This window comes from Bombus vosnesenskii, unplaced genomic scaffold, assembly GCF_011952255.1.
Source record: "Bombus vosnesenskii isolate JDL3184/JDL3185 unplaced genomic scaffold, Bvos_JDL3184-5_v1.1 scf7180000013348, whole genome shotgun sequence".
Lineage (NCBI taxonomy): Eukaryota > Metazoa > Arthropoda > Insecta > Hymenoptera > Apidae > Bombus > Bombus vosnesenskii.
In genome coordinates, this window is record NW_022882984.1 from 486,209 (window position 1) to 499,531 (window position 13,323).

The following is a 13,323-nucleotide window of genomic DNA, read 5'->3' on the forward strand; positions in this document are numbered from 1 at the left end:
GATTAGACATACCTGCGCTCGAAAGTCTTAGAGTAGTTGTTATCAGACTGCGCAGCTGTATGCATTTGTATAAAATTTAAAGGACGTAGAAATGGCCAAGATGCATATACCAAGATATATATATAAAATATCCGACAAATGACAGTAGAAGAAATAGATTGTACGTGTACTCGTTATAATTTTCAATAAGTAAAACGAATCTCTATTTAAGTTCTGTCTTCAGTAGCTTTTTTTAATTATTTAATTTGTACTGTACAATTTGTCCAGCTAGACATTCGGTAAATTTTTCTAACTTCATTGCTAAATAATACGTGGATGGCTACCCGCAACGGGATACCATGTCTTCAGTAACGTCGATAAAAATATAAATTCGCATAATTTCAAAAATAACAGATAAGTTAAGTCACGATAATTCATTTAATTTGTTATACATGCTACTTTTTAATACACTAACAATCCTATTTAAAAAATGCGTGCAATTTAAAGTTCACAGTTCAAATACAATGTTTTATTAAGAATAGAAGATATTCGAAAATTTTCGAGTGGAAGTTACACGATAAATTCTCGATTAAATTTTGTACTTTACAATTTGTCCAACTGGACATTCGGTAAATTTTTCTAGCTTAATTGCTAAATAATACGTGGATGGCTACCCGCAACGGGATACCATGTCTTCAGTAACGTCGATAAAAATATAAATTCGCATAATTTCAAAAATAACAGATAAGTTAAGTCACGATAATTCATTTAATTTGTTATACATGCTACTTTTTAATACACTAACAATCCTATTTAAAAAATGCGTGCAATTTGAAGTTCACAGTTCAAATACAATGTTTTATTAAGAATAGAAGATATTCGAAAATTTTCGAGCGGAAGTTACACGATAAATTCTCGATTAAAAAACTATTTCTTAGAGCTGCTCTTTTATCGACACAAACATCGAAACGATCCCTCAGAAGGCAGAAATAAAGTTTGACCTTAGCAAACCGAAAGCTACGAAAGTAAATGGCGTGTATTTATTCAGGCTGTCGTGGTCACAACGTTCGATATAATATGTTCGCGAACCAGTTGATCGAAGTCGATTAGCAATCAGCTAGGGTAGCTGTCTTCGATTTCGATCGAAGATCCTTGTGGACATTCCGTCCCTATTGAAGAAACCCAATACCGTAAAGTACCTGTATTTATCTGTTTGCCGGAAATACGTTGGTCGCCATGAAAAATCGTCTGAAAGAACTTTTTTTCTTCCCACTAGAGAATGTCCGAAACGACCACGGATTCTTATTCTCGTGATCGTGAATCTCACGAACGAGGTTCGTTGAGATCGAAATGGATTTGGGAAGAGGCGGTCTGCAATCCAATTTTATCGTCTTGTCATCGAGTAAATTCGTTTCAATTCTGCGCATAGCTTGAACCAGAGGGCTTGCGTTTGTTGAACTTGAACTTCTCTCTAACTCAAAGATTCGCTGATTAGCTATAAATCGTCTACATAACTTTTCGTAGCAACGTATTCGAAGAAGAGAATTTCCTAGCATTTTTCATTTTCACGCAAAGTCACTTTTACGTTAATATATGATTTTTTTAGAGAAAATTTGTGTTTTTTAGAGATTGCAAATTTTAGGAAAGATTTTTATTCGTTGGATAGCGTAATCGTAGAGAAAAATGATACAATAAATTATTGCATCACATATTTGAGAGAGCAGAAGATAAATTTTGCTTTTTAAAAGTTGAAACATGGTTAGGAAGTGTAAGTATGATTTTAGCGATACTATCTGCAATTTAGTAGGAAGAGAAACGACCTTGTCAAAGAATTATATATCGAAGCTGCGAGTGTCATAATGAAACTGATTTACGAGCTATACACAGTGCAAGAGAAACAAGTTTGATAAATTAATTTTTCTTCCTTCCTTCTCCAATAATTTATCTACGCTTTTATAAGACCAAACACACATTACCTATACATTATATCGCACGAAATTACCTTATGAACATACTGTTCCACGGAACTAATTGTAATGCATAATATCCTGTTTTAATCGAAAAAGAAATATTCGTTTGAAAGCGATTTAAATCGTGCGAGTGAAACAGCTTGCGAACACAACGAAGGTAGTTTGAAATAAGACACAAACCATATTGGGACGCTGGTATATATTCTCTACATAGAGCCGTAAATTCAAATGTACCCGCGTCGAAAAATAGAAAAAAAATCAAATAATATACAGCATTAATCTGTCACTAAACGCGAAGCTCGAGAGCTTGAAAGTGTAGAGATTCTTTCGCTGCGAAAGCAAAGTTTTTCATACTCTTCCGCCGCAGTTATACCATGTGCAATGTATATTCGAGTATTTCAAATAAAAGATATTGCCGGTAGTAAATCGGTACACGAGATCGAGCGAATAAAACGGATAGAATTGAAATGAGAAAGAATCGTTGAGAAGATTAGGTCATCTATCATCCGAAGTTGATGACTACGGTTGGATCTGCAGCAATTGGAGAAAGAAGAAAACGCGGAGGAATTTGTTCTGATCGCTTTATAAGCTAAGATAATTCCGCCAACTTTTCTGTATTCTGAAAAGGCATAACAATATTAATTGTTCACGATACAAGTATCAATAGGATATTTTTTCTTGCGCATGAGTTGCGCTTGAATATGTGCATTGTAAATGGAACTGAAAGGTTGTCGAATACGAAATTGCATCGAAATGTCACTGGTTCGACGCATAAACGGAATTGTGAGAATTTTATTCGAAGCCTGTCCTGTTAGACGTAAGTGGGTTAAATTTGCTTCCATATACCGTTGTAACGTCGAACACTGTCGATATGAACTACTAACTGCTAACAGGAGGTACGTATTTACTTCTTCAACTTCGAGAATTTACAACTTCACCGTTCGAGAAGAAGACACAGCTCTTCGCTTTAAATTACGTTCATTCGCAACCAGACTAATAAGCGTGAATCTATACGTAGAATTACGGTGATAAGTTTGTAACACATATGTATCGTTAGCAAACAACTACACGTTCGTATGATTTATCTTAATAGCTTCGTCCGTTTAATTTTAAGATACACATTTTGCCTGTAGTTGCTCCAACGATGAATTTTGTTTACACACCAGCCGAAATGTAAAACTATTCGCTGAAATTCGAAACATCGATTCGGATATTATTTTGCCTGATATCGAAACCTGGTCGCCTTTGATTCTCCATATGTCGATTCCAATCTAATTCACTTCGAAATTCACATATTTACCAGGGCAAACTCTCCCTTTGCGTGTTTATTTCAATATTATTATAACCAAGTTCCAGGTTCGATAAGTTTCTCCACTTTGATATTAAACTAGCCTTTGAACATTCACTAACAACCCCTTAATTTTAACACACATAATACATATTCTATACAATTGACAAAGAAACAGGAAAGAAAAACAAAAAAGATGCGCTTAAAAATTTGCAACTAATCGTTCGAGTTTAAAACTAGCATTCAGATCTTCTTTAACGAACCGTACGAAACTTAACGAAAAGAAGCTTTAAACGAACCGTAATATTTTGACGCCGCTATACGAGGGTAATTAAGGTAGAAGAGGTTCTGGGAACCGCAACAGATGCTCGAACGATCGCGATTTCGAAGTCTCGCGTCCTGCAAGGAAGGTTACAGCCCGAAACGCCACGCCGCGACGAGTTAAAAGGGTTCACGGGAACGAGATCAGTCTTTCCGTCGTTTGCATCCATCTTCGCGGACCTCGGCTGGAAACTTATTGTTCCACGACTGTTGCACGCGACGTCGATGGGGTAGGAGGATTTTTTCGTGGCTTGTTTCCAACAAGGGGGGTAACGCTTGCAGGCCGTGAGAAATTTCAGCAATTCCTCCTGTTCGCAGTTAGCAGTTCCCGGCACGTTTCTTACACGGAGCTGGATCTGAAACGAACCGATGACTGAAGAAACAAGTTATTTTTCCACCAACTTGCCGCCCGCGACGTGAGCAAGCTTTTTCTCCTAGTTTCGCGAGGATCTCGTTAGGAAATTTCGAAAAAGTTTTTAGGATCTTACGGGATACTCGAACGTTTTAAATTTAGAGTATTTGGGAAGAAATTGTTTTCAGGTGTTCGTCGTATCGTCGCATAATAAGTTTCATCTATCAGTTGTATCAAGATTTTCTATCAAAATTATAATGAAAACCATATGGAAAGGCTGTCAATAACCTTTAATTGTCCACTGTGCGCGGATTAAACACCATCATCCTGTTCGTGGATCGTCACAAGTGTACTTTGCATGGGCAAATAGTCAATATTACCGATAATAAATTTACATTTATTTTGACTCACACGTGTAATGTCTTTCTTTTACAGACACCTAACTTAATAACCTAATAAACCTAATCTGTCAAACGTTGTGATCTTTATTTTGATAGAACAAAATGAATCATACGTAATTCGATAAAATAACATAAAACGGAAAACGTTGTGCACCCGTTATTTCCTTATAAAACGAAAGAAACTTTTCGGACGAATCGGTTCCATTTGTATAAATGTCAATTAAAAATACTCTACGCGATTCACTTTTCTCATCGAAATAGAAAATCGCAGTAACTTTTCTAAGGTAAATAGATAGAACGCGATGATAGCCGATGTTGTTCGATGTAATGGCGTGTGAAGCGGGGTAAAAATGCTAATGGCAAAAATGGACCGATGTCTGTTTCAGTGCCGAAGGTTGAGATCGTAGACGAGCACGGTGCCACGGCTGGTGACAAATTCTACAAAGCGGGCAGCACGATAGAATTGAAGTGTGTGGTCAGCAATATACCGCAGCCTACCGGATATGTTACGTGGCGGCACGGATCCCGCACGCTGAATTACGACACTACCCGTGGAGGAATCAGGTGAGCCTCGAACATACGATTTAATGGCACAGAAATTGATTTCACCGCCGGCTCTAGATATAATTTCGTTCGAAATTCCTGGATATTATCTGGCATCGGCATCGAAATTATCCTTGCGTTGTAATTTAGCTTCACCGGATTCATGAAAGTCCGTAAGGTTGGATTTATGGTAGCTGAGAGTTTATGGGAACGAGGATACGATTGAATTCTTTAATTCTGTCCCGAGAGTACGTGCTTTCTGTTTTGACGGATAGCGAAATATGTTAAACGACAGAGGAAAAAGTAATAATTATTTAAAAAAAGGTAAGGTGACAGAATTATAACAGCGTTATAGATAGAATCATTTAAGTAACAGAATCTTTCCTTTTTTCTTAATTTATTCGTGAAATAGGAAAGAAACACGTGGATTTACGAATTTTTATTCTATTTACATATTTGCTGTCACGGTGGTTATTGGTGACCCATGTTGCGAAATTTTGTACAACGATTAAAATAGCATTGTTATTTATATCGCGACTCTCAAGGCGAAACATATGAAATTCGAATGGCAGTGAACGTATTAATTAAATGAAATTTCAAATGTATCGACGTTGCATTTGCGAAGGTTGATGAAATTATCTTTCGAAAACTTCGATGCATTTGTTATTGCGATTGTAATTTAAGTTGCACGAGACAAAAGCTTACTTGCACGCTCCCTTAACAAACCTTAACAATCGCGTTCGCAACCTAACAACGTCGTCGGAAGTTTACGTCAGGAAATTCACGTTTACAAAGATCAAAACGCCGTGAAAAGTGGCCCAATCTCGGGAGGAAACTTTATGCCGTTCCTATAATTCTGTAATGAACTAGGAACGTCGCTGCTCATTATTATTTAAGATGGGAAGGAATAATGCTCAACTACGTAGAAGAAAATGTTTGCACAAGCAGCACAACGCTTCCCTCTGTTCTCCGTTCCATCCCTTATAAATTATTCTTCTCTAGATCAACAACGATCTAGATCAAAAATAAATATCGACGGTATTAAATATTAAAAACTTGCATCGTGTGCTATTCATGGATAGTAAACACTAGGAGCGTAAATTATTCTGTACGGAAAAAAGCAAAATACGCAATAGGAAAATAATTAATCCACTTCGTCCTTCGCGTTGAAGATCGCGTTAAAGAATAAAAACTGACAAATTGATGAAAGGAATATATTATAATTTATAATACATTAGAAAAAAATATTGTAAAGCAGTTAAACATTGGATAAAATTTCTCAGCTTGGATGCAAGAATACAGTGGCTGAGATAAATATTTCAAGATTTGTTTCAAGAGTCTTGTAACTTTTGTATATATCTTCAGATCCGTTTCAAACGTTACCGATACAATCGCGATGCACGTTACAGTGGTAGTGAAATTTCCAAATGCTCTGTATAATATATGCGCGAAAAGTTTGTAGGAATGTCTGAATACTTTTTCGAGCCACTGTAAATCAAGTGGCAGCACGATGATGTAGCGGAATAAAAATTTCGGCTTTTAAAACGAACATCGATAGGTGAGAAAACCGAGTACGTCATCGTTTTATCGCGACCGTGTCAAACTGTTTCCGTTGACACACGAAATTGACGAGAAGGAAGTCGCTTCTGTATGACAGTGAACGCATTAACGAGGGCACGCTTGCTCGAATCGATTTATCGACTTGATCCGGCGGAACTTGATCGAAAGGCGAGCAAGATCCGGTGGTTGGGGTGCGAGTTTCCGAACCATGGGCTATTTAAAATTCATGGATTCTGTCATATCTATAACCAATTAGGTCACACACGCCGTGGCAACCGGCGTTGGCAGTTCAGCGAACTTTAATGAAAGTCTTTCAAAATTCACCGAACGTTCCATTCTTTATCGGAGCAATTAGAATCCCCATGCAGCCTGCATAAACTATCGGCTGGCCGCTCAACGAAATTACTCGAGTGGCCGCAAACCATATCTGAATACGGTTCGTGCGGTCAGATGTTACACCCTGACCTCCCTGCAGCTTTTAATTAAAAAGAAAGAATCACCGTGCAAGAGAAATAAAAATGCGCTTATCTAACATTGATTGGCCAAAGATGTCAAAGTTTCTGAGAAAGACGTAGCTTAAAATAACTATGTATTTGCAATTTTTAATTTATGCAATTTCATTTTTTCCACGACACGGCAGCAAATTATCTTGCATACATCTTCTGTATAGTTTCCAAGAGGTCACGAGACGATGACCCAATGGAACCTTCTATTAGATTAGAAAATAAATTTATTTATCTGTCACGAGTAATATAAATTTCAAAGTATATTATAACAATTATTTGTAGAATATAAAAGTACGTGTATATTCGAATCTTTCGATAGAAGATACGTATTAATTTATGGAATTTCATTTTTCCACGACACGGTAGCAAATTATCTTGTCATACATCTTCTGTATAGTTTCCAAGAGGTCACGAGACGATGCCCCAATGGAACCTTCTATTAGATTAGAAAATAAATTTATTTATCTGTCACGAGTAATATAAATTTCAAAGTATATTATAACAATTATTTGTAGAATATAAAAGTACGTGTATATTTGAATGTTTCGACAGAAGATACGTATTTATGGAGACGCAAGATAAATAAACAACTTTTTGATTAGATCGATTTCGTCTGAAAGTATAACACTTAACGAACTTAATAAATGGGTCTGTTACTCGACTTATATACAATACCCATCGCCGTATCGATAAAATAAATGTTCTGCATAACATTAAACGCTGGATTACATTTAGCCGCATATTAATCAGTTGTACAAACCCTTCCTAAATTTATTTCGATTCGATCTGTTAACTATCGTACATATATCAAACAAAATTATTATCATATATGAGATATAAAATGTTTATGCGAATATTCAGAAGATCGCTATCAAAGGACCTTTTTTAATTTAATTTATACCTTTTTTAATATAATTTTATTTATAATTATGTGCACGTGGAAATGTCAGATTTTGTTTGATCCTCCTCTGTTCGCTAAACTCGATCGTGATTTATTACCATTATTGTTATTATGAGATTCCTATCGGTACACCGGATAAACGTTTCGATAAATATGCTCGCTAATTTTACGCTCAATCGCGTTGTTTAACCGGGATATTCTGTTAGCTTAGAATCGAATGAAAACCTGCGAAATTGTTGATCGATAAATAAAACGGCGAGTTCGGTAAAAGATAAAATTTGCTATTAATGAAAATGCATGTTGTGAACTGTTTGACATTGTAAACGCGCGAATTTTCGACCAGCTTATACATCGAATATTGTCCAAACAGCATTCGTTCATTAAAATCTATGCGCTTGTGTAATATCACGCTTAAACTTTATATGCACGTATAAACATCGATAATTACGTATAATCAGAGTAAAGGTAATCTGCGATTGTAGCACTTTCGAAGGTATGTTTTGCAAGAAATATAAAGTAAAAATTAGCAATTTTATGAAGTGAAATTTCGTGATAAGATAAGTATCTGTAATATGAAAAAGTAATTTGAAATTGAAAATATGAACGTAACTGATTACGATATTGTGCCATAAAATGGCGAACGTTTTAAAATGACATTATTCCTGATTTCGTGCCATTACGTTACACGCACACGATATGGAAACGTAGTTGTAACTGTGAACAGTAAAATAAGGTAATCTTGCAAAAGACTATAAATTCCGATTGTTGGCCATAAAGATTCAAAACGATTACGAAAATGCGACGTTAATACGTACTATTATGAGGGTCGTAGAATGCTGAAACATAGTCGTAATCGCTGCTATATACATAGATGTTGTAAAAAAAGGGCGACCAACTATTTTCTTGAAAATTCGTTCGGAGCACGGATTTCTTCATAATCAATATATTTTTACATCATCTTTTCTGTACAAATAATCTTGTAATGTATCATTGTACAATGATAAGATTATTTTTTCTGAACAAACTTGTCTATTATTTATTTATTTATTATCTTGTTTAGTAATTATAATCGAGGATCGTGTTCAGAATAACTCATTTGGAGTAAATATGAAAATATATTGTAAATACATTGTACGAATTTCTAAAATACATAAAATTGAAATGCCGATATAGGTGACCGAGCGTCCCAACAACAGAAATCTATGATAAAATTTGAAAAAAATAAAAATTACCAAATCAACGCCTAAGTTAATCGATGTCGTATTAACGTTGAATTGTCAACCAAATCGTCGGACGCGCGGTATCAAAAAATTAATTGAAAAGAGAACGATCGAAAAACGCCCAATAATAACTTTATCTCCAATTATGTTTAATCACATTCGCTAGTGCGAAATATGCATATTTTCCGCTTAATCGTCTGTGTTTTTATTAAGCGCATTGTGATTTCCAAAATTTCTATTCGTTGGGAAACACTTTTCGCTGTGCATTTAGCTCCATAGAGACAGATAAATTCATTTAATCATCGATGCAAACATCAACTTATCAACTATTTTGTTTGGTTGAACGTGTCGTACGACCATAACTCCATTTAACGTAGTCAGTGGAGGTGGTTCGGATCCAGATTTGCAATCTATTCGCCGACCTCTATTCGCTTTTAATCCGCCTATGATCAATGCCATGCGCATTCATTTCAAGCTTCATTAGGGACGCACGACCTACTGGTGTGGCGTGGATTCTTCGATCTTTTAATTTCCTGAACGGCGCGCGATCTCTGTCGCTTGCAATTGGCAATAATCGCAAATAATACGAATCAAGAAAGACCAGAATTTTCATTCTGTTCGTTTTCGATAATACCATCTTTCGTCCGTTCTTCTCTTTTTCCGTTTTTAATGAGCAGTTAAGCTGATGGAAATAAAATATTATGGAAATAAATAATATTGCGCGATGGAATAAAATAATTCTGCGAAATATTAAAAGCAACGATTTTAAACCGTTTCTGAAATATCGCTGCTCTCTGCTACCTTTGAGCAGGGAATACATATTTTAATTTGGCTTTTATATCCCTGCGAAATTATGGTCTAACGAAACACAGAAATTCTTGCGTTTAATGTTATCTTAGGGTAAATTCGTATGGTTTCGAAGAATTGTACTAAATTGTACAGCTTAACTTTCCAATGTGTTTTTGCAGTGCAATTTCAAACATTTGATTCAGATTGTCAAAAACAGAGCGATGAATTGACGACGAATTAGAATTTGTTATAAGAGAGGTGTAAACAGTCGATAAAGTCGACTCATTTTAACGAGCCAAGCTCCCAGGAAACACAGAGTTTTTGCTTCGAGAAAGGAAACGCTCATGACGTTATGAATTTTACGTTCGCAACTAACTAATTAGAAATGTTCGCTACGTGTAAATAGAGATTGGAAAGCTGAACGATCTGCAAACTTTCTTTTCGGTCAAAGGGCTGGGAAAGTAGATTTAGCCAAGCGACGGGGCTGTAGAAAAAATTGTCCTAGCTAGAACATTTCTGTCACTCTGTATGGTATGAAAAAAGGACACCCAAAAAGGGCTGTTTTTTAACGTGAACTTGTGACTGGAGCAAAAATGATTTCACGGTACGAAACGCTCGTTTTTTCCCCCCTCCCACCAAGAATGTATACGTATTTCATCCATACCTTTGGAACATTATATTGCAATTAGTTTGCAGGACAACAGTTTGCGTCAACGTGTTGCAAATTCTGTCTTGGCGGTGAAAGAACGACCACTGAAAGAGAAAGAGGAAAGAAGGGAAAGCTGTTAGCTCTTTCGATTTTTGAAAAAATCTATCGACGATTCTTGAGCTGATAAAACTTCGATCTCGTATTTGGTTTCTCCGGAAAACGCTTTCTTTCTAATTATACATAATACTGTAAAACTACGCTGTTTAAGATTCTAATAAAACAACGATTAGCTAGAAAATTATAACAAGGATGAAATTTAGTAACTTAAAGCTTATTTAGTAGATTTTATCACTAGAGAAAATGTTTTAGAAATATACAGCAGCTTCAAAGTAAATTCTAACTGCTCTATAACGACTAGTTACGAAGCTATGATGAAAACGAAATTTAATACATTAAATATTTAAAGCTTTCGTTGGAAGGCAACCAAAATTTCAGGATTAAAAAACTGACCTCGCTAATATTCTCCGCTTCCTCGTGGGTCCTTTGCATCGTGATTGACATTGGTTGGTCGTGTTATTCGCTTAATATGCCACCTGAGCCTGTGGCTCCGTGTAGCGAGTTGGGAGGACCTTTAAAGGCTTCCCAGAGAGTTGCAGCGTCTAGGTGCTTCGCATATCCCGAAGAAGCTCTGGACTTGTATAATTCTATACGGGGTCTCGGTCTCCTTGTCACAGCTTTCTGCTTGCTACGGGCAACAAGAGAACTCTACCTCCTTAATATAACCCTAATTTACTCAGCTAGTCTTCCCTTAATTCACTATGCGGACGATTAGAAGATAAAGTTAGCCGTGTCTTAGCGGCCTGACGTCAATCGCGTCTTTAGTTTTCGAACTTGACGCTAATGAAAATTCGAATTAACGGAGGGATTCAAGGTTTAATTAAATCTTGATATTCAATGTACATTGTGATGTGCTAACGAAGGTTTTAACAGTCGCGGAGCTTTGTTTTCAACCGGTCTTTATTGCAAGTATTACGATCAAATCGATATTGTCGCAACGAATGTAATATCGTTTCTCTGTTTCTTTAAACACTCAGCGAATACTTATTCACGTCGATATGGTTGCTCGATGGTTGTAATTTAACTTTTATTCCGCTTAATATCGCTTCAATATCTCTGGGAATAATTCTGTTGATCGTAGTTCTAGAAATATTAGCGAATCGTTGTTATTCGAAATACAGTTTTGGATTAAAAAATTCTATGCATCTGATATCGAGAATTCAGTGGAAAAATGTATTACTCTCTCCTCTTGAAATTTATTCTTTCGACGGAATTTTTGCTTCATTTCAAATAAAGTGCCGCATCTCCGGATAAAACACGGGAAATTCAATGAAAAATGTAAATCATTGCAATATACTTGTAATTTCGCTGCCAATTAAATATTCTCCGAAATGGTTTCACAACGTTCATTTCTAACTTTGTTCCCCTCGATAGTTAATTGTATGTGTTAACAGTTCGTAGATAGAGTACAAGTATATTATTCAACCATCATTCAACGAGCAAACTCGATTCAACAGCTTTCGGTCGGGCTACGAGTTGTTAATAACAAAATTAACATGTAATTCCGGGTGAACATAATTCTAGTTGTCAAACAAATATTACGGACTAGAGTTTTAGAAGCTTATTTCGGTAATGAAACTAGAAATGCTGATTGTTACTCCTAGGGGAAAAGCAGGTTTTAACGAACATTTGGCGGAAATTATGCGTGTGAAAGGCCACGGGCTATTCGATCGCTGAATTACAACGTATAGGCAGTCTGTGTACTTTTGAGCCATTAAATTTTCTATACTTAAATACATAAACATTCATTTCTTTGTTTTATAATCGAAGATTTATTTGAAATTAATCATTATATTTGTATTAATATTTCCTATTGTCTATAAAATATTGTTTATATTAAAAGATCCACGATGAAACTGCATTGTGAAATGTAAATCAATTACCCACAATGGTATAATGGCACCAATGACGTACTTTCATTGTGACTTAGGTACGTATAGCAATAGCAATACAGCTCTAATAGAGTGTGACAAATCTAGCTTTGTTCGGTTGCTACAACAGAACCTCTTTACGTCTCACGTAACATATACGTTGTACATACCAAATATCTGCTTTGTGTTAAGAGATTTGTAATACTGATTGGTCGCTGACTATTGTGCTATACTGCTGGCACATCTACCTGCACATCGCATCAGAGAATTTACGCAAATGCTCGATACATCGTATTATTAAGCAATCATAGAATTTCGTTTCTCTAATTAGACGATCTGAGAAATTAAATCGTTGAAAATGACTAATTTATCGTAGCGAAGGTCATTTCGATGAAATTTCTATTATTACTCATAATGTTCGTCTATTTAGCTATTTGTCTATTTAACTAATTCAGCTCATACTTAGCTTATAGTGCAGTAGCACTATACTGCTGGCACATCTAGATGTACATCGCATCAGAGAATTTACGCAAATGCTCGATACATCGTATTATTAAGCAATCATAGAATTTCGTTTCTCTAATTAGACGATTTGAGAAATTAAATCGTTGAAAATGATTAATTTATCGTAGCGAAGGTCAATTCGATGAAATTTCTATTATTACTCATAATGTTCGTCTATTTAGTTATTTGTCTATTTAACTAATTCAGCTTATACTTAGCTTATAGTGCAGTAGCACTATACTGCTGGCACACCTAGATGTACATCGCATCAGAGAATGTACGCAAATGCTCGATACATCGTATTATTAAGCAATCATAGAATTTCGTTTCTCTAATTAGACGATTTGAGAAA

General features: G+C 35.7%; 1 protein-coding gene across 1 annotated transcript in view; it reads left to right on the forward strand.

The window, feature by feature from the left end:
* LOC117236337 (peroxidasin-like) overlaps positions 1–13,323 on the forward strand; it is a 343,800-nt gene that overhangs the window by 217,821 nt on the left and 112,656 nt on the right. Inside the window, exon 7 of the mRNA XM_033499179.1 lies at positions 4,698–4,875. Coding sequence (XP_033355070.1) covers positions 4,698–4,875 — 178 coding nt within the window. The remainder of the gene's footprint in view (positions 1–4,697; positions 4,876–13,323) is intronic.